The sequence below is a fragment of the Rhea pennata genome, chromosome 10 (genome assembly GCF_028389875.1).
Source record: "Rhea pennata isolate bPtePen1 chromosome 10, bPtePen1.pri, whole genome shotgun sequence".
Lineage (NCBI taxonomy): Eukaryota > Metazoa > Chordata > Aves > Rheiformes > Rheidae > Rhea > Rhea pennata.
Genome location: NC_084672.1, coordinates 23,383,504 through 23,405,853, shown reverse-complemented (window position 1 = coordinate 23,405,853; position 22,350 = coordinate 23,383,504). Strand labels below are relative to the sequence as shown.

Sequence of the window (22,350 nt, the reverse complement as noted above, 5' to 3'; positions counted from 1 at the left end):
CCGCGTGACCGCGCGCGCGCGCGCCCGTTGCCTAGGCGACGCGGCGGCGGCGGCCATGTCAGCGCCCGCCCCGCAGCGCGGCGCGGCGCCCCCCAGCGCGCACAAAATGGCAGCCCCCGCCCCACGGCCGGCCCTGGGGGTGGAGCGGGGCGGCTCCTCGCAGCGGCGTCGGCGGCGGGCGAGCGTGTGCTGCTTTTCGGCGTACGAGAGGTCTTTTAAAGGCAGAATGCGTTTTATTAACGAGGCAGATACAAATCAGTGTTACATAGGGATGTTCTCAGGGGGGTTAGCTTTTTTTTTTTTTTTTTTTTTTTTTTTTTTTTTTTTTTTTTTTGGGGGGGGGGGGGGGGAGGCACAGGCTCAGCTGTGGTGCGGGAGCCCCCTCGTGCTCCTGAGCCCCCCTCCACCCTCAAGCGAACCCCCTGTTTTGCCTTTTTCCTCCTGTCTCTGCATTCCTCAGCGACAGACCCGAGTCAAGGGAGGACGTTTAGGCCAGGCCTCACCTGCAGGGAGCATGACTCGATGCCGTCTGAGGAAAGGGCTGTTTGCCCCAATAGCAGCCATCCTGAGCAAGCAGCGACGCTGCCAGCAAACTCAAAGCTGTTAGAAAGGCCACGAGATGCAAGCCACGAGCCGGAGCAGCAAAGAGGAAATGAAACAAATGCCGTGGGAGAAGGCCGAGGGAAAGGGCCTCAGCATGCTCGAGCAAGACAAAATCCACTTCGCAAAAGCAGGCAGTGGTGGACAGAGCCACAGAAAGATCTGACGGGAAATTTAAGCAATTCTGCTAAGCAGCACATTGAAAGAGGGGATCAAAAGGAAAAAATACTTTTTGTGGAAAAAAACTTCAAGCACAAGTTGTTTAGACTGACAAATGTCAAACTGCAAGCCTGTCTGCTGTTACTAACATGGGAAGGTTTATGGCTGTGCACACCTCAGCTTCCTGCAAACCTCGGGATCGCAGCTTCTGGCCCGAGTCCACGGAGAGCACAGGACTCTCCCTGCCTTTCCAGCTGGCTCTTCAGCACAACCATGGTTGCTCTATCCCTGCCAGCCTCCACCTGTGGAGGCTCTTTGCTTCTAGGGAGCAAGGAGGGCAGCTCAAGGCAGCTCTTCCAGCTCTTTCAGCAACTGCTTTCCAAGCTGCCTCCAACAAGTCCTCCCAACAGCCCAATTTCCTCTCTTCAGACTGTGGCTTGTCCTTTGGGCTGTTCTCTTGCAGCCTACAGCTGATAAGCTCAGAACATCAAGCCTCTCAGCAATGTGGGCAAAATTATATGTTTTGAAGGCATCAGGGCAAATACGTAAGCTGAAGGTGAAGAGGGAAGGAGGGGGGGCTTTCTGGGGCTTGGGGGATGAGGTTACAAGGGGGATGGAGTGAGGTGCTCACCAGAGGTGAGGGCATCTGTGAGGTTTCAGTGAAGTGGGGGCTGTCAAGGAGTTAGAGAAGCTGGGGAGATCCTAGGGCTGTGAGGGGGCTGGAAGTGATTGCAGTGGGGCTTGGGGTCTAAACATATTTGTGGGAATTTCAGGAGATTGATGAGGACAAGTAGGGGATCTCAGGTGGTGAAGGTAGAAGGGCTAAGAGGAACCCATAGGTTTGAGGGAGTTAGAATCCATCAGGAATGGGTCCAAAGGGACCAGCTGCTGTTGCCAGGAACTCAGCACCTACACAGTGCTGCATCCTTTCTCCATGTCCCTGTCAGGGAGCAGCAAAGGCTGGCTGCCCCCTAAGGGAAGGCAAGCTGGGAGCCAAGGGTTTGCTGTACCACAGGCCAGGCAATCAGAGCATGGTGGTGACAGCAACAGGACCTATCAGCCCTCCTAGGGTCATCAGGCAAAAGCAATGTACTGGCTCAAATCTGAGGTCAATCTGGGAAATCCAAGCAGCTCAGGAACAGACATATGAGCAAACACACCTACACTGCAGCTCGGGAAAGAATTGGTTGTTCATGCCTGGGCTTAAGGGGAGCTCCTGGAGCAATAGGTAGAGGATGTGTGGGTGAGGGTCCCAGGTGAACCCAGTTGGGGCAATTAAGGCATATTGGTCCCCTTGGGCCCTGATAATCTGCACTTATCCCTCGTGTCCTTTAGAGAGAGGTGTCAGGATCCTGTTTCAGTATAGTGTTTTAGCATGTACCAAGCAGCTTCTTTATGGTGGCCCTGACTCCTGTATCCATTCCTCCAGGACATTAGCCTCACAGAGCTATCTCTGTCTCCATCCGTAGGAATGTTAAATGACAGGAGGAAACAGGGATGCCTGAAAAATAGAGCAGCGTGAGTGTATTAAAACATGCATTGGACCTATGGGAAAATAACCCTATTCATTCTTTTTGCTGATGTTTTCCTCTGCTAGTCTCAAGGCCACTGCTTGTCTAAATGCGGCTTCCGAGGTTTTGAGCTTGGTTTGTTACATTTCCCTTTTCAAACTGCTCCCTCTAAAATGCCAGCTGATGCCATTCCTTTTCTGACAACATCCATTGATTCTAGTATCACTGGGCTTTTTCTCAAACAGTTTCACTGTATCAAAATTGCAGGGGAAAAAACATTGTTTGCTGCTGTGTTACATTAGGCAATCTCAGCAACAGCAGCAGGGTCACTGCCAGCATGTGAGACTGAAATCCAAGAGTGCGATGGCTTGTCTTCCTGGGGGCTGTTGCCCTGGCTTGAAACAAATCCTGATTTCAGTCTGTGTAAGGGTGGCATGTTCACCACACTTATGTAAAATGTGATCATAGTTTTCAGTCAACATATTCAAGTCTTCTTGTGTATTCTGTTGTTGTTGCTATTTTAGGGGACCTGATGTCTGCAGGGGATGACTCAGAGAAGTTCATCTGTAGCTGGCCGGCATTAATCTAGACTAACAGTCTGATTCAGGAATGCATCTTTACGTAAGCAAACTGCTTAAGCATGAGCTTAACTTGCTTAAAATGACTGGCTTACATGCTTTCCTGCATCAGGCACAGAGCAGTAGTGGCCAGAAGTCTCTGATACTGGACACCTCTTCCATACCCATATGAAGGCAGTTCGTGGTCTCAGAGCATTTCTCAAGGGAAATATATCCATCTGGCAAGATTGGCCCCTTCTGGCTAGTTCAGCAAGGAACAAGCACGGAGTAAACAGGGAGGCAAGATTTGAAGCTTACTTGTCCTGCCTCACTGCACATTAGGTCACCCTAACTGAAGTCCCCAGCCCCACAGCAGGGATGCACCAGTTCAGAGGCAAATGTCTGTTCATGCTGGTGCACTGGATTATGCTGGGTGGCTGAGAATATTGCACTGTGCTCACTGTGTGATGCCCCTTGCACAGATAACTGCAAATACCTCTTGTCATCTTTCGATTGCAAGAGCTGTCCCATTCCTGCCAAAAAGCCAAGTTGCTGGGGGTCTCCACGGGGGACTGGGCTGCACGAGGGCTGTGCTGGATTACCTGGTCTCTGCATAAGGTAGAAATCCAAATTCCTTGTTCTGCCATAGCTTATTTTAAAGTCTGGCCTGTATTTCACACTTGGCTCTTTCCAGTTTGGCTGCCTTTAGGGCACGAGGATGGCCTTTGGGCTATCAGTGCAGTTCCTTGTTCGGCAGTGGGTTTTTTTTAAGTATAAAACCATCTATTATACTGTCTAATTCCCTCTAACACTGGCTGCATCTGCTTTTAATCAGAGGATGTTTTGCATGCAGATTCCTCTCCTGGTGAGGACTGTAAGAGCCACTGAAAGGGGCACCGAGGAAGCTGATCGGCCCCTGGCCCTGGTCCACCCAGACACCTCCTCAAATCCTGCTGAGTGTGACCTCATGTGTAAGTGTTTTGCAGGGTTGGAGTCTGTCCTACCCACTATGAATCTATGCTGGGTTTACTTTCTGGGAGCAGTTTGGTATGCATGATCATGGAAATGTTCATAGAATGCTCCCATGAATTTCCTGTTTTGCAGTTTTGAGCCAAACTCTCTTTAAGCACGCTCATTCCTGAATGAAGCCAGCTCCCAGGTCAGCAGACTTGCTGCTGCTGTGGCTCAAAGAGGGCTTTCAAAAATACAGATCATCTTTTGGGAACTGCCTGTAGATCTCTGACTTGAATTTTGATGTCTCAGATAAAAAGCTTTCTGGGCAAAATTACTCTTCATTTGCTTGTTTACAGCACCTTTAATTCTTGGCAAAACAATTATGATATTTGAACTGGAACCATGAGGGCTGCAGCCATCACGCACTGAAGTAACCTTATTTGTGGTGGCAGTAGCAGGGGAAATAAAGGTAGGCCTGTGCTGGGTTTTTGCAGGCCTGGTCCCTCACACTGCTTATCTCCATGTTTCGGGAAGGGTATTGCTCAGAGCAGTGTCATGCAGGAGCTGGCAGGGAGGAAGCCATCTGTGTGAATCGATGCTGATGTATCTGCTGTTCCAGCTCTTGGCTGCTCCATGCAGACACAGTGAGTGCTCCACTGGAAGTGGGATGACCATGATACGTTTCCTCCTTCAGGTTGACTTCGCCTGTCTGGGAGTGGCTCTCCTGACGTTTGGTGCAGGGCAAGGGCATACCAAGTAGCAGCGGGCCAGCAGCCTGGGTGATTTCTCACCGTATCAGACAAGATCCAGGCCTCGCTGTGGTGCAGCCAGAACCCAGGGCTTTTTACCAAAGGTAAAATTAGTGTTATAGGACAAACAAGTGCTGATGGCTCTTGCTTTGGCAGTTCTGAGTGCTGCCTCTCAGCCTCTGCCAGAGATACCTGCCCCTGAGGAGGGGTGATGGGAGGGAAGCTGTGTCCGTGCCCCAACCTTGCAGCATCAGACTGAGTGGAGAGGCTGGATGCTTACCGGCATGCGTTCCCATCTGCTGCTACTGCAGTGGTTTCGTTGAGCAGAGGGGTGCTTGCATCTTGAGCACCAACAAAAGCCAGCAGAGTTGATTATGGAAGCTGTAGCATGTGCACGTAAAATATCCTAAATTAAAGACAGCCCTAAATCCATGCCTGGTGTATTTTGGTCCTTCACTAACAGCTCGGTCCATATGGAACATCTGTGTTTTGGAGGGCTGAAGCAGGCTGGGTATGGCAGTCCGCTGTATCAGTGCTTCAGAGCTGCAAGCACATGTCCTGACACTTTACAGAACGCAGGCTGCAGGATGATGACTTCTTACAGCTCTGCGTTTTCCATCTTGACCACTGCATGTCACGCTATACGCTGCCGTTGAAACCTTTAGCAGACGCATGTGGTAAATGAATTTCTCAGCACAGATGGGACTTAACAGAAGGGACCTCTTCAGATGAGAGCACATGTACGGGGAGCGAGGCCTAGGAGATTCAGTGCTATCAAGCAGGAGCGAATCTCAGCTCTTGGCATGTTTGAGGCATGGTACTTTAACAAATATGAACTTAAAATTTGAGTTTAAGGCAACAAGTTTGAGGTGAGATGTGTTAATCAGTCTGTAGGATTTGGGTTCGCAACTGAAGAAATGATGCCAAGCTCAGTCTGGAGATACATGCACTATTAGTATTATTTGCAGAGCATTTTTTTCATCTGGATTATCTGCAGTTTGCACAGCTTTTGGGTGGCTGAAGAAAATGCAGTGATGTGAGGTGCATCTCAACTCAGGCTTGTGGTTGAGGTAGTTAATGGGTGTGTTGGCAGCCAGATCAAACCAAAGGAACCCTCCTTTGGTTTTGCCCAGCAGAAGCTGGGCACGGAGAAATCTCCTGAGTTTCTTTTTCCCAAGCAGGGGAGCTCCACATTTATTGGGTGACAGAAGAGAAGGGCTCTTTCTGCGAGTCTGTCTGCCCAGCCGCACCTGGCCCAAGGAGCAATGGAGCACTTCTGTAGCTTTTTGGTAGAGCGGAGGGGTGCTCAGGCTTGTGGCAGCACTGCATGGGAAATTATTTTAAACATACGGTCCTTCGTGGTGCTATCAGGCAAGAAGGAGGCTGCTGTGAGTTACTGTGGAGGCTGAATATATGTAGCTGCTGTGCCTGCCTCCTCTCAATCACTTCTGTGGGTCTAAACAATCAGCTGAACCAGAATCAATCAAGAGCCTGTGGATGTGTAGTGAAAAACTCCCCAGTCCAAAGATGAAATGAATGTGCAGGAAGGCCCTGCTCAAGTAAATCCCTTAAGCATGTGCTTAGCTTTATGGAGGAAGGTGATTGCAATGCAGTATTTTATTCTTGTCAGCGTCAGTGTTAACAGTTACTAGAATCACTTTTGCAATTAAGCTCCTGCAACAATAAAATGAAAAAGCACCAGGTGCCTTTGGAGATCTAATTCATTTTTCAAATTGGACAGAACAGCAGTTTTCAACTTTCTTTGGCAGCTAGGGTCCTAAAATTTCCAGAGGCAGTGCAGGTGCCCTTGTAACGAACTGAAGGCAGCTGTCTTGCTTCTCTCAGGTACCTTTTACTGCTAGACTGGACACCCAGGGCTCCACAGGCTACAGGGTGACAACCACTAGCTTGGAAAGTTTGTAAGGAACTGAAAACCAAGAATAATTAGAGCAATGATCTTATGCCAAAGGGCATGGCTAAAATTTCAGAGCACAGAATATTGAGAAGCACAGATTATTTTTTTAACTGTGCTCTTTAAAGGCAAACTAGTCTTGTCATTAAGTAAGACCAACACTCAGAGTTCAGAGGAATAACCAGAAGCAAAGTGCCAATACACATCTTGCAGCAGAGAAGTCAGCTCTTCTAGTGCAAAGATAAGGCTGGGACTGTAGCAGGAGAATTCTGTCTCTGTGCCTGTGGGATGGCATTCTTTGCTGCACAGAGAAGATCCCATCACTGTTTATAAATGTTTATTAATGGAATTATATAAGAAAGGGAAACAGTTGGGTTTGAAAGGCAGCAATTGTCTAAAATCTGCCCTGTGTTGGTTGAGGGGGAAGAGAATTAGAACGCATTTACTGCGAGTGTAACAGGGCTGCCCTGACTGCTGGTTTTTACAAAGGGAAGGTGAAATTTCGTTAATACTGGAGATCTGCTGACACGTTGTGAGCCTGAACTCAGCCTGGTTTCCTTCATATATACAAGACCAGGAGAGTTTAAATATATTTCTAAATGACTGTGCTTTGTGCTGCCAATGCACTGTAGTGAGATTACCCTGCACGCAATTTAAGTGGGAATGTGCTACTGCAGGAAGAGCTGCAGACGTGGTTCTTCCCCACTGATGTTCAGAAGGGCTGTGCATGGTGATCGTGTCAGTTCCATGACTATTATCTTATCTCATAGGTGTGTGACGAAGCCTTTGCAAAGCTGGTCACCCCACTGTGAGTGTCTAAGGGAGGCAGATACTTTGGAAAAAGTATGGGGAGAGAAAATAGTCCTAGGAACGGTGAGCGTCTGGTATGGGGAATCCAAGTGCTGCTCTCCTGAGCCTGGAGAGAGGCTGCGCACCCTCATCACTGATGAAGGTTTTGGAGGCCCACCATCCTTCAGCTTAAGTTACTGTAGCCATTATCGGGGCCCCAAAGAGCTGCAGAAAGCCTGAGGAGCATGAGGGGAGGGTGCCATGGGGAAGGCTGGATGCAAGGAGGAGGCAGCAGGCACTGTGCAGCATCAGCGAGGCCCAGGAGAGGGCCCCAGGGAGGCGCTCACCAGCCCCGGGCACAGTGCCGCTTCTCCGGGCAGCTGGCCCGCCTGCGTGGTGGCGTGGGCCTGCTGCGGGTCTGCCCCTGCCTGAACCCGTCACCAGGACCCCTCAGCGTGCCCTTCTGACTAGAGTGGTCCCAGGAGGAAAAAGCGGGTTATGAAAGACAGAGATAGTCTTCTCCTAGAGAGGAAAGTCATCTCCAGTGAAGGGCTGAACCCAGTTTTGTGAGTCAACAAAAACATAGCCTATGGGAGCTGGCAAAGCTCTTACAAAACAGGAGCCTGATTTGCAAGCAAAGCCTCTGTGCAAGACTGCTCAGCAACCTGGAGTCCAGTGGACTCTGCGGCAGATGCACGCTGGCTTGCGTGCTGGTGAGGACCCATATCCCCAGATGGGGAGGTCAGCCAGACCTTTAGCACAGAGCTCCCAGGGGTGACGCAGCCCCGGGACACAGCACCTCTCCGTGACCTCTCCCACTCCGGGATGCCCTGGGCAGCAAGCGATGGCTGGGCTGAGCCTGAGCAGCTTGTCTGGCACGGAGGCTCCTGGAGCAGGAGGGAGGCCCCGGCGCGGCCCTGCAGCATCAGACGAGGTATGGGTGCCGCAGGGAGGACGTGCGACAGCCAACTGAGCCACCCACTCTTGACATGTGGGATGGGACAAGCCTGGCAAACGTCCAACTGGTAAGTCCAGAGCTGAACAAAGCTGGTGCTATTTATATTTATGTAGGGCAGGATGATTAATGCCCAGGCCTTTGCCATTCCAAGTAAGTAGGGTAATTAGGGAGCTGGGTTTATTTACTGGGTAGCTTGGCATGGGGCAATATAGGTACCTGGCCCACAGGTCTCCCCAGCTCAGCCTGCTCCCCCCAGTCCCTCCAGGACAGCACTCCTGACCACTGCCCCTCCCAACTTTCTCAGGGACAGCCGGAGCTCAGGGACAGCAGGCACTAGCTGCCCTGCTGCAACCTGGATGCACAGAGACCCAGCAAGGGCCCCTTCCAGGGAGGGTCTCTGGCTGCAGGTGTTACCCCTGCTGCCTCCCAGGACCCAGTGCAGTCAGAGCCAGTGGCCTCTGGGACATGCTGCCAAGCTCTCATCTTTCCCTGGGTAAGAGGAGTGTTTGCAGGGGTTTGCACGACATGGAGCAGTCCTGACTAGCGAATTTGCTGGAAAGCTGCTGTAATGCTAAGAAACACGCAGGGCTGATTTTCAGAGCTGCTTGCGTATCTCAAGATGCAGGTCGGTAACCTGTGAGGTTTCTAGAGCCACCTACCCGGGCAGCTGGACACCTAATCTGCTTGGATCCACAAGGGCACCTACCTGCGTCACTCTGAGCTTAACCCCTGGCGCGGTGGCCATCATTGTGCTTTATGGACACCACTAGAAAATAAACATCCCTGTAGCTCTTTGCAGGTGGCTTCTAATTTTCTGTGAGCGCCACTGCCTGTTTCACAAGATCTTTATTTGTGCCGCATTAGTACTGAGGAAGCACGCAGCGGAAGCGGGATCCTGCTGTGCCAGGTGCTGCACAACCACAAAGCACCGCGCTGACTCCTGCCCAAAGAGCTGATGCAACTTGTTGCGCCCACGCCGCATACTGCGAGGCTGAATCTCCCCTGCCCTCCAGGCACGAGGCCATTTCACCCGGGCAAAGTGGGCGAACGGTGTTACCACATCAGAACGGCCCCACTTTGCCTGGCTGGAAACGACTCTCCAGGGCACGAGGAAGAGGAACATCAGTGCCGCCGCGCTGGAGGAGAAGGCGGCCCTGGAGTCCTCCCGGGGCTGCGCGGCCTCCTCGTGCCCCTCCGCAGGGAATCGCGGCAGAGGACGCGCTCTCGGCGGGCTCCCCTCTGGGCCAGCCTGCAGCCAGCTGCGGAGCCAGCCGGAGCCCCTCGCGCTGCCGGAGCGGTCGCGGGGACGATCAGCCCGGCTGGGCCTCTGCCACGCCAGGCCGAGCGCGCCTAAGGCAGGGAAGCCAGGGCGGAGAGCGGCCAGCAACGCCCTGCGCCGGGGAGCGCGGAGCGGAGGCGCGGCCCACCGCGATAGCACTCGCCCTGCGGCCCGGCTCGGCCGCGGCTCAGCGGCGGGCGCTGGTGGGCACCGGGCCGCTGGCGGGCGCTGGGCCCCGCTGCAGAACGGCAACTAGGCGGTGCTGCGGCGCGAGGCGCGACGGCCCCGTCTCAGAGCGCCTGTGCTGCGCGGCGCTGGGCTCGGGCTGCGCCGCCCGGCCCGCAGCCCCTGGAGAACCGGCTGCTTTCGTCCCCGCTGCCCGAGGCGCAAAGCTGAAGCACGGAGACGCCGCCTGGCGCGGGCCGGGCCGGGCCGGGCCGCGAGCGCCGGGAGCGGGAGCGGGGCCGCCGCGCTCCCCACACGGCGCCCGCGCGCCGCACGGGGGGGTGGGGAGGAGGCCGCGCGCAGCATGGCGCGCGCAGGGCAGGCGCCACCCCCGACATGGCCGCTCGCCCCCTTCGCGGCCCGCCCCGCGCCACGCTCAAGATGGCGGCGGGGGCGCGCCCTCCGGCCGGCCCTCCCTCCCCGGGGTCGACGCCCGAGGCGGGAGGGCGGCGGGCGCCGTGCGCGCAGGCGCGGCGCGTGACGCGGCGCGGCGCGGCGTGACGTGCCGTGCGTGCGCGGCGCGCGGTGACGGAGCGGGTCCGCCGCGTCCCTTTGTTGGCTCGGCGGCGGCGGCGGGCGCTGCGGGGCGGCGGGCAGCGAGCGGCCGCGCCGGGCCGGGCCGGGCCGGGCCGCGCCGGGCCGGGGCAGCGCGGGGGCGGGCGGGCGCCAGCGGGGCCGGCGGGGGGGCGGGAGCTGCCGCGCCGCCGCCGCCTCCACCACCGCCTCGCCATGGACTCGGACGAGGGCTACAACTACGAGTTCGACGAGGACGAGGAGTGCAGCGAGGACAGCGGCGCCGAGGAGGACGAGGAGGACGAGGAGGAGGACGAGCCCGACGACGACAACCTGGACCTGGGCGAGGTGGACCTGGTGGAGCCCGGGCTGCGCGTGGGCGGCGAGCGCGACGGGCTGCTGGGCGGCGAGACGGGCGGGCTGGGCCCCGGCGGCGGCGGCGGCGGCGGGCTGGGCGGCGGGCCGGGCCCCGGCGGCGGCGGCGGCGGCCCCGAGCAGGAGGAGGACTACCGCTACGAGGTGCTCACGGCCGAGCAGATCCTGCAGCACATGGTGGAGTGCATCCGCGAGGTCAACGAGGTCATCCAGGTGCGGCCCCGGCGGCGGCCCCGGCGGGGCGGGGGCGGGGGGGGAGTCCCGGCAGCCGAGCCCCCTCGCGGCCCCCCGCGGGCGGCTTTGTCCCGGCGCGCCCCGAGTTCGCTTCTGCTGCAGGTGACCGGCGTGCGGGGGGTTTCTTTTGTTCCCGTTTAGGCGCTGGTGTGCAGAGTTTCAGCTGATGAACTGAAAGCGCTTCTGCTCTTCCAGCATGCGGTAGCGGGAGGAGAGGGGATCTGCCGATTTTGAAATTCTGGAGGGTGCAGGGCCCAGCAGTCAGTTGTTTCCCAGTTGCATGTGCTCTTTGGCCAGAGATTGCACGCTCTAGAGCGATTGTATTAGCAACTTTAAAATGCTGCTTTACGTGCTTGGTGCGAACAACAAAGTGTTCTACTAGTAAATGACACTTCTGAAGTCAAACTAAACCTAATAACCTTAGTAGTAGTACCATACGCGTTAGGCTGAATAAAGGAGTCTAAATCAGCTTTCTCATTGCTGGGGAGTGCAGCTAAAGAAGATCCCTTCGTTAAATAGGGATATTTGTTGGCCCCCAGTTATTGATCCTAATACAGCGAAGCAAACGGGAAGTAGACGTGCAGATAAGAAGTTAGACATGCAAACGCTTGGTAACCTAAAGTTTGTGCTCTTTGAAATAGCGATTAAAATGGTGAGTATGCATTTAGTGACTGAGGCTGTGAAAATCACAACCCTTACTGATTTCACCATTTGTCTTGTCAATACATAAGCAAAGCGGTGGAAATGTCCCTGCCATTGAGGACAGGGACGGTGAATATTCCTGCTTGTGGATTTTTCCAGTCTTGGCCCACACAGTGAATTCGCCTACCTGTTCTTTATGAACTAGCCTCGTAGTCGAGGTCCTGGTTTCTTGTCCCTGTGTTTTTCTTCTCTTGCGCTGCCCTCGAGCCATTCAACTTGTGTGTTTGACGTCAGAGTAGCAGAACTAGTGGACAAAAGTCAATAAAAGTAAAGGACTCTGCTCCCTTTCTTGCACCTGAGGAAGCTGCAGAAGGCCCGACCCTGTGAAGGACAGCTTTCGTTAGCATCTGCAGCAGCATTGCAAGCTGCCTGCACAGAAAACAGTGCATGTTACTTACTTACGCTTTAGGTATTAGCAGCAGGTTTGCAGTTCTTACTCCTGGTTTAAGAGAGAAGAGTATAGAAAACCGGTTTATTTTTAGAATAGTAATGAGTAAACTTACGAGCTGAAATCAGCTTAAGCACTAGAATATGTCAGATGTGGGTAGAAAAACATTCAGTTTTGTGGAATTGTTTTTAAATGCCGGTTTACTGCTCTTAGTTTTCTAGTCTGTTCAGAGGTAAGTGAACTTAATTCAGTTAATGCTTCAGTATTTGCTCATCCTCACTTGTGTTGCCTGTGGTGAAAGCTTCCAGGGCTCTGTACTGTTTATTTCCTGCTTTTGGCACCCAACCAGGATTGCTGCTGCCACTTTTCTGGTTCAGTAAACCTTTTCTGGAGTCACATTGGCTCAGGATCGTGCTGCAGATCCTTGATTGCAGGCCTGTGATTCACTTGTTCCAGCCTAGTACTAAAGGGTTTTGGTCTCTGTGTATCGAAATTCAAAATTCGGTATCAAATGACAATAGTTGCAGTTGCAGTTTGTAGTGCTTGGTAACTTCTTTGCTAGGTGAAGTTGTAATGCAGAAGTGCCCCATACTTGAAGAGGTTAGCTGCAACTCTTCTGCGGCCTAATCAGTGAAGGCATCAATTTCTGATTCTAAGTCAGGTATAAATATGATTCTGTTTTTCAAGTTAATTAGCTTTGTGCTTGCAATGAAATGAAAATGTATCAGTAAGCAACAGAATATCTGTGTCAGGGGATGAGATCTGGCTGATAAAACTCCCATACGTAGGGAGCTGGCCCTCAGTCTGTATTAAAAGACTGCATTTGAATAGCAGTTTATTAGCTGATAAGTGTTAGTTGGAGAGACTAAATTCAATTTACTTTCCTATCCTTTTGGTTGTTTCCAAATACTGGCTGTATATGTGTGTGTATGAAAAACTTAAGATAGGGTTTTAATCTGATGAAGATCTTGCTGATACTGGAATAGTAGCTATCTTGCGGCAGACTTGTTGGCTACTAAGCATGTAATTTGTGCTGGTAGAGTGTAATGTGCTCTTGAAGATGGCTACTTAGTGCTGATACCTGCTGCTTTTTGGTCACTTGGCCTTCTAAGACCGCTAAACTTACAGTGAGGTTTCAAGATGACTCAAATATTCAGAATATTTTGCATTCTCTGTCTCAGCAGACTTGCTTGAACATAAGCAGGATTTCAGGTGCTTAATGATGATTTTTGCAGACTATTTAGCATTTATGCCGATAATCTGATTTAGCTCCCTGTGCCGCACAACAAGAACTCCCCTTCCCCCAAATGCAAAAATAAACTCCTTAACCTTACGCTGATGACTGGCTGGGACTTTTAAACTCCACCTCAGATCCAGAGTGTCGCTTCGATTGTGCCGCTGTAACTCCACGGAAGAGAGATCTGTTCGACAGGTTATTTTGAATTCTGGTCATCAAAGTAAACGGGCAGATTTCTCACATGTTTTTCTTACGGAATAACTTGCAGAACAGCTGTGAAAACATAGGCATAGAGGTAGATGTCTGAGAGGTGGTGTTAAGCAAAAGTTTTTCTAACTTGAATGGTGTTTTCCCACAGGACTTCACTGTGCTCTTTTATCTCAGAACTTCAGGAGGAAGGATTGTCCAAATAAGTTCTTACCATCCTCTCTCTCCTCCACGCTGATTGCTATTTATATCTTTGCTCTAGATTTTCTGAAAATAAACTTGAAAATGTTTAGAATAGCATGTGTTGTTTCTGCTCTGAATAGAGCACATGATGATCCGCGTCTCTGGCCTTCCTCAGTTTACTTTTCTCCTTGCTCTCTTGCAAGTTTGTGTGATTTCAGTCTTTCTGGGTTGGGTTCGTTTCATTTTTTGGGCACCTTTTTTTTTTTTTTGGAGCGTTCGAGTGATGTCACTGACTAGGTGACGATGTCATCGCCCAGATTTGTTCTGTCTGGGCTTTGTAACTGGAAAAGGTGTGGAAAGCACTGGGATGCAGCTCCAAGATGGTTGATACGGCAAAAATTGCTCAAGACCTGTGTTTAAAACAAAAAACACAGAAAGAGGAGAGGAGTTGAGGAGAATTGCTTTTTCATTGCCTTTTTATCTTATTTTATTTTTTTCCCTCACCCTGCAGCAGGAAGCAGGACCCTGGAAGTTGCCAGGTGTCCTGACTGGCCCACACTGGGTGTGTGGGAGGATGTTGGACTTTAAACGTGCTTTTTTTGGAAGGAGCTGGAATCGCCAGATCTAGCAAAACTTTGCCCAGTGCAAAAATACCTTTTCGCTTTACCGCAGACTTTAAAATAACGTCCTTAAGAGCCGAACAGGGAGTGTGTAATATCTGAACGTTTATACTGGATATTTGCTTCTCGTTTAGGTGATAAATCCAGATGACTTCATTGAAAGTAAGGTCAGATCCTTACTGGCTAAAAACTTTGATGTTAAAATAAGCCAAAACCCCAGGCCACTCCTAAGTTACAATGCTGTGCTTGTTGAATTTGTTGAGGAGCAGCTTTTTCGTGAGGTCGCCGCAACTGAGGCAGTGCAAATGTTCCCCAGAGCACTGCCCTGCCGTTAAATAGAGCTCTGTTACAGCAAGCGTGAATCTATTGTTGCTTGGAAAAAGTGGTCTTATTAAACAGTGGCTTTACTTGTTAGAACAAAGCGCTCTGATTCCCAGGCATAACTTATGAAATTTTCCCACTGGTGGTGTAATTCAGTGCAGTTGGCAATACGTTCAAAATCTGTTGTCCAAAATAGGAATGACTTGCCAGCAAGCAACAATAATTGCTGTTATCGTACAGCCTTGTGCTTGAAACCGTATTTAACGTTAGATATATCTTGAAAACTCTGAGTACTTGAAGCAGCTTGAAAAGCATTAGGTAGGACTCTGGGGGAGTAGGTACTTCAGGGTGATGCTCCTTGCGTTTGGCTCCACTTGCATTGCCTGTACGGGATGCATTTGCAATCCTCTGACTTTGCTTAGTCCACGGTTGGTTATTTTACAATAAAATGCTGTTGGGTCCTGAACGTTATGATGCTGGAAGGAAATGCTTTGTTAAACTTCATGTTTCGGTCATGTGGCATTTATAAGGTGTTTCATTATAGTAGGAATGCGTTTAATATTTCCAAGGAGCAGAGTAAACTTCACTGTGACAAAGCATTCCTGAGACCTGTTATATGTGGCCACTCCGCTGCTTTTTGGGAATGACATTCTGTTCGCTGGCTGCCAAGATGTGCAATTCTGAATATGATAGAAAATTTTGTGAGAATTATTGTAATTATACAGTTGCAAGGTAGAAAAGTCTTCTATAGTTGTCAGTCTTCAGACTAACCTGGACGTCATACTTAACCGACCCATTTGCTTAGCGCTTTAGATTTCCATTTCTGTTAGGCTGAATGTAAAACTTGTGGTTGGCCATGAGTGAAAATTGATGCTGGTTTCTTTTGCCCCAGCGTAATTTTACAAAAATCACAGCGAGCAGCCTTCTCTTGATGAACCTTGTTGATGCAGATGGGGGCTGGAATGCATTGGGGATATTTGAATAACACCGAAAACACCGTTCTTTGTTACAGCTACTCTTAAATATTTGTTTATATAAGTTTTAAAGATCCCCCTTTAAAAGGGGGAAGAAATACTAAATTGTAGTTACAGTTATTGGTATTTCCTGTGGGTTTAATTTTAGTTACTAGGAACCAAGTTTGCCATGCAAAGTAGAAGTGTTACTTGTACTACAAATTGGTGGCTCCGGTGTGCCATTGAGAAGCCAGAATCGAGACGGTAGCTTTCATGGTTCGTGATGTGAAGTGATAGCTACTTCTGGGTATTACCTAGTAAGCTGGAAGCAAAATGCAAAATGAAACTATAGCTTACCCATTCATACGTATCCCAACTTCTGACTCTTAGTTTTTAAACTTGTATGAGTTAAACTTGGCAATAGGAAATAATCTTCTGATGCCTCTGGTGGTTTTGAGATATAGTATGAAAGTGTAGGAAGTGTAGTGTCAGCCCTGCATTTATTCCGAATTATCTCACATTTTTGCTTAGAGCTGTTAGGCGAGCAAAGTTAAGTCCAAGAGTACGATGCAGAGTCTCACTGTGGCAATCTCTTCTTTCTCAGGATTAAAACTGAGACTTAGAACACTTCAATACCTGTTTGAAGTGACACCATTAACTCATAAATCATTCAACTTTGAACTGTGCTCATGTTATGATAGTGACTCAAGGTTTTCAAACAGAAATCACTTTGAAGAGGTTTTTTTTCTAGAGAATATAACTGCCTATTCCTCCACTTAAAAAAAAGAAAAAAAGAAAAAAAAAAAGAAAGTGTTTTGAACAGTTGCTAGCTGGGGAAAGAATTCTTAATTTGTTAATAGAGCTGTCACTTTCTACAGGAGGTCGCTGTATGGCTTGGTCTGCAAGGTACCTGCTCAGGGCCGTACTTCCAGGCCTGCAGACTTCTGCCTTTTGAGTTGAAGGGATCTAAAAATATTGCAAGAAGTGTTTTTTTTTGTTTGTGTCTGGCTACATTGTATTATTGGGCATGAATGAAGAGCGCGTGGAGGCTTTTGAGCGTGTATAGGTATACAGAGCTGCTGAATTTCGTAAATTCATTCAGTAGCTTCTGCATTTGGAGAATGTTGCAGCCTTGTTTATTGTAAAACAAGCTTGGAGGGCTTGTAGAGATTCAGTAATTCCACGTGGTGCATTTGAATGCAGCCTAGAGTATAGATGTCTGCGTGCTTGAAAAAGGACTGTCAAGCTCCTGTAGGATATCAGTGGAGGAGATCCAGCACGCAGAGGAAGTAGCTGGCTCCCCTTGAGCTGGAGCAAAAACTTTATTTTGTAATTTGCAAAAACTTTATTTTGTAATTTGCAAAAACTTTATTTTGTAATTTGCAAAAACTTTATTTTGTAATTTGCAAAAACTTTATTTTGTAATTTGCAAAAACTTTATTTTGTAATTTGCAAAAACTTTATTTTGTAATTTGCAAAAACTTTATTTTGTAATTTGATAATGAAAATTCGGCTAATGTTTAAATCTTCGCCATTCCAGGTATTTCGGTTGGGAATGTTGGGAACTTTGAGTTTCTGGCCCATATGTGATGCCTTGGCTTGCCATGTTTTAGCTTTTGATCTTGAGCGGTGATGGAAATACTGCTTGCAGGAATGCTTTGAAAACTGCCGTTCAAGGCTTCCTAAGTAGTTTAGTTTGATACGTAGCTAAATTCAGTAGTGTTTGCACTTCATAAGCCAGCCTTTCAGAATTTGAAATGTCTGTATAACTACAGACACTCTTTCGAATAAAGTCGCTTGTTTTCCTGGCTTGGGATGCTGAGTAATTATTTTTGGTATTCAGAATAGCTCATTGTGGTAAATGTATTGGAGTGTTTTGTGAATACAGTGGTTCAGGCAACTATCTGCACTAAGTCTTTTGCCTGTTTTTAGGGACTGAGAACTTTTGTCAATGTCAGAAATAATTTCAAATTCCAAGTTTTACACGGATGCTTTCAATAGTATCTAAATCATTCCGAATGAGGAAGAAGCTAATAAGCCGTTTAAATTGTTACCTGAAAAAATTGCCGCTTCGTGTCATAGCTTAGATATCTGCTTTTGGAAACCTTGACCTGCCTTGTGGAAGCCCACTGGGAATCATGGTGCCTTCTGGCAGTACTGAACATTTTGCAAAGCGTTTGGAGTAGCATTTGAGAGCTGGTGGGGCTCCTGGCCTGTAGGTATTGCCACTATCTAATAAGGGAGATGGGGGGGGGGACGACAAAACCAACCCTCTCTGAAAAAGCTAGTTTAGGAGACAGACCTGTACCGGTTTTGGTGTGCTGCTCTTGCAGCTTAAGCTCTCTAAGCTGCAAATCCTGTCCTAGCCATCTTGCTTCAAAAACAGGCCTTCTGGGAAAGTACTTCTTGCTGAAATGTAAAGGTTTAAGTGAAAAAGAGAGCTTTTTCTTGTGGCTTATTCAGTTCTCTGCATGACCCCCTGGTCTGAGGTACCCTCCAAGGTCAGGGACATCACAAACGTACCTTTCCAGATGGGGAGGGTGCGTGCTACTTCACGAAAGAAGTAGTTCCAACTGCTTTGTGATTTGAGAAATTCAAAAGCTGTAGGGAGGTCACCTCCAAAATCAAAATTAAAAGCTTTGTAATTTGGTTACTGCCTTTACAGCACTTCAGAGAAATTGTCTGTGCACAACAGAATAATGTTTTGTGTGTTGCTTCACCAGGTAAGGGACATAGGGTCTTAACCTTGTTTTTTCAGCAGCTAAGTAGGATATATAGAAGTTACTGCTAAGAAGGATTCTGCTTGAGCAAAATAAAATCCTCTTGAAGTGGAGAATGCTTGGTAAAAACGTAGAACTAGAAGAGACTTGGTATAACTGCACCTGAAAATAACCAGCTGGCAAAATAACTTTTTGGGACATTCTTTCAAAGATTTTAAAACTTGTCTGCTGTTTCTCCTATTAAGGTGGCTGCGTGAAGAGGCTTTCTTCTAAGATACAGAAATAAGTATTTTAAGTGGTTCTGAAGGTTTCGGTTTCACACTGGGTATTAGGAAGCTAGACCAACCTCTGAGAGACTGCGTTGGGTAGGTTAAGCGAGTGTACTACTCCGGCAAAGTGTGTTTGACTGGTTTACTTCAGCAAAACATTTTTGGAGGCATGGAGGAAGCAGCTGGTATTTGAGCAAGTCCATTACATAAAAATCACAGAAGGGCCTGCTTGACTTTACTGTTCCTGTACCTCTTTGATGTGTGTGGGGAAGGTGGTGAAACAGTCACTGCATAGTAAGAGTCTTTCACTCTGAATAACTTCCTCTTAGATTTTTCTCTTTGGTTTTCTGAGCACCAGACTATGACACTATGGGCAGTTGTTGATGGGCTTTCCTCACGGTTTCGCTTGAAACGGTAACGAGCTCGAGACGGTTCTGGAGGTTTGAGTTTCTTTGGGTATCTGATGGTCATCCGAGTAATGCTTTTGGAGATGCAGTGCTATAAAGATACTCTCCTCCTCTTGCAACCTAAAAAGGGGGCTTGGTTACATGTGTGCTTACACATGTTGCTCTTGGCTTTGGCATTCCCTCATGGTGCTGGTACAGCTGCTTGCAGGGCCAAATAGTGAGTGGGATCAGTGAACTGTCTCGTTAAATGAGCTGCTGCTTCCCAGCTCTTATCAGTCAGCTCGCTGTTGACCCTGTAAACAGTTGCTTTGCTCTGTTTGCCAGACATGATGGTGATTGAGTTGTTCAACTGTGCACTGTCAGCAAAAGAAATGTAACAGTACCTGAAGACATCATTTTTACGGCCTGTTTTGGTTGTGTGTGTGTTTATGGGAGTGTGCTTAACTTTTTAAAGAGCTCTGGATACTTGATCAAAACTTTGATCTCCTCCACAGTAGATAGCTTTGGATTGCATGTGTTCTTGTGTAACCGAATGCGAATGCAATCGGCATTCCTTTGTCTGGCAAATAGCAATGTGGAGAGGGATTAGGGGAAAACAGGAGAATTCGCATGAGTAAACAGTCTCCCTTGCAATGTGCCTTTCTGTGCGGGAAGAGTAAGTTAACTCTTAGTAACCCACATCCTATTTGGGCTCTGCGATCTGAGAGACAGGGGGGTAGAAGGAGCGGTCTGGAAAGATGAGGAGTTGAGGACCCCTTCTAAAAGGGAGAGCATGTGTCGGAGATCCATGTCTTGAGGACGTTACCTAAGGAGGAGTCTCAGACTGGTCCACAGAACACCCAAGACCTGATGAGGTTGGACTCTAGAATAAGTGCTCAGAAGTGACAGTGCTTTTCTGATCAATATATGTCAAAACTAGACTGAAAAACTTTTTTTTTTAAGAAAATTGATAAGAACGCTCAGCATTGAATTAGCAGCTTCCCTTCTCTTCTTGGAGCTCTGACAACATCCCTGCCTTAAAATGAGAAATGTGGGTTCACATTCTGCATTCCTGTATACCTGTATAAATTAACCCAATAGAGGCCATGAATGTGACTTTTTTTCATTGTTGTGTAAGGTTTTGAGGGTTAAAATCCCACTTGGCATGCATGCAGAAAATTCTGTAAAAAGACCTCTGAACTACTATGAAGATCTGATGAGCAAACACGTCTGACATCTTTGTTTTCGTCACTAATGATACTTCTGTGACAGCTTAAAAGCTGTCTGGACGAATCGATTTTTTTTCCCTTTGATCCATAAGTTTTATATATGCACTAGCATGTTTTGTAATGAATGTATATAAGCCTTTTTGTATTTACATCTGTACTTGGTAAAATGATGTGTTTGAAATTTCTTTTTGTATTGCTAAAAGCAGGCAAAATTAGTACTTGAAATTATACTCTGCTCTGTTTTTGTCATCTTGAGCAAAGATAGTTGATAGTAAATACGGGGTAGTCTTAGTAAAGAATCCATGTATAACGTGATGCAGCTCTTGAATTATTGCCTTTAGAAATGGGGGATAGTTTGCCTTCCATTCGGAATTTAATACTGTGGTATTAGAAGTAGGTTCAGTGTTTATATCGAAACAGGTACAACACTTGCTCCTTGGCTGAATTTCTTCCTTAATTTGAGTCTCTCATAATCTGCTTTCTTGCTTCAGTAATCCTCTTCCCGGGTTACTTTTATCAAACTAGTTTTCCATTTTTCTTTTCAGCTGAGCTGATGTGTGCTCTGTGCATGAGTGGTAAGAAGGTTTTAACGCTGGTATGGTTTAAAGGACGGTTCCTGGGGGTGGCTTTGTGTGTGGCTCATTGGAGCACGTAGCTGTTGGTGTTGGCCATTGCCAGGTTTTGCTTGGTGTTTCTTAGGTATCCTTCAGTGGCCCCGCAGGCTTCATACAAACGGAAGATGACTTCTCAAGAGAAAACGCAGTGTGAAGGCGTGAGTTGTTTCAGGGGTGCCGGGGAACTGATCCTGAAGCTATCCGGAGGGAGGGTGCTTGGAGATATTCGGGATCTCTCGCTCATCAGGCGTCGGGGTGTTCCTCCCTCTGACTGGCGTCCTGCTATCGCTTTCCAGGGTACCTCAGCAGGCAGCCGGCCAGCGCTGTGGTTTGGAAGAGACCGAATGCGAGTCTTCTCAGTGCACTCAATTATCTGCTAGTCATTAGTTTAATTATCTGTATTGGTAGCATTTTCATTGGTTATAAAGAAGGACTGATTTTTTTTTTTATCTTTTTCTCAGAAGCCGGTGTCTGATGCTAGATAGTAATATGTTACTGGCAAAGAAACAAGGGTATCCCTGTCAGCTACCGCCCAGTTCATCACATACAAAGTTACACAGCTGTGTGTGTTCTGTATTATCTAATGAAAGGGGGAAAGGTGCGTTGGAGGGTCTGCACATGCTTGATGGTTTAACTAAAAGGATTGAAAATACTTCTGATTAAATGAGTGCAAGTTTGTAGAAAGGCACCTGAATGAGAAAATCATGAAAAGGCTGGAAAGGCATTCTTGTTCTCCCCAGCTGCTGTACAGTTTGTTTTCCGTTATTTCTGTACTGAATCCCAACAGAGCATTTTCTCAAACTTAAGTGAGTTCAGGCAGTTGGTTAGGAATATCTACAGCAGTTAGATAGTGTAGTTACAATTATAAGCATAAGTATATCCTATTGAAAAAAATGTGAATGAGGATGAACAAGAGAACTGGCAAGCTCTTCAGGCCTCCAGAATGTCCTTTCTTCAAAGGTGGTTTGTGTGCAGCCTTCTGAGGAAAATGTGTTTTGAGGTGTAAATAGGCAAAATTACTCCTTATAGTGGAAACCCTGGCTCGTGAAATAGTACGTTGTTGGGGCTCTGTTTTGTTGGCTATGAAATGAAGCAAGATTAAGTGAGCACAGTATGGTAAATAAATTGCAAAGTCATCATTTAGTAATGGTCTGAGCAAGAAGAGTTTTGCTGGAAAAAGGATGTTGGCAGATTTTCCTAGTGCAGATGCAGCTTCTGCCAGCAAAAAAATGCTTTTGCAGGTATAGCTTATTTTGTGCAGCGAAGTGATATAAGCTATAATGACATCTGCTCTGGGGCTTTTGCCAATAGAAGAGCATTGCCAAAGATTACATCCCCAAGACATTGCTGTATTGGCAATGATTTCCTGGGCCTATCTCTTTTAAAAGTGTTAAAAGACTTCTAAGTTTTTTTTTTTTCCTTTTTTTTTGGCTTGACTAGGAATTGCAAGCTAAGGCATAGGCATTGACTGAGTAGACTTACTGCCCATTCATCAAGGTGATGTGTGTACAAAACCAAAATTCACCAGTGGGTACTTCAGAGGGTTAAAGCCTTCCTGCTCTGTGTTGCGTTGTAATTTGGCAAGACATCTGTCTTCCTGCCAGGAGGTGCAAAGATAATACACTGGCACGGTCTTACATTGGAAAATGAAAAGGTGGCAGGAAGAACTGTGATCTAGTTAGGGAGCTGGATTGCTAAATTGGGGT

General features: G+C 48.2%; 1 protein-coding gene across 1 annotated transcript in view; it reads left to right on the top strand.

The window, feature by feature from the left end:
• The first annotated feature begins 10,372 nt into the window (after positions 1–10,372).
• ARIH1 (ariadne RBR E3 ubiquitin protein ligase 1) overlaps positions 10,373–22,350 on the top strand; it is a 67,178-nt gene continuing 55,200 nt past the window's right edge. The window contains exon 1 of the mRNA XM_062583311.1: positions 10,373–10,794. Coding sequence (XP_062439295.1) covers positions 10,423–10,794 — 372 coding nt within the window. The 5' untranslated portion in view covers positions 10,373–10,422. The remainder of the gene's footprint in view (positions 10,795–22,350) is intronic.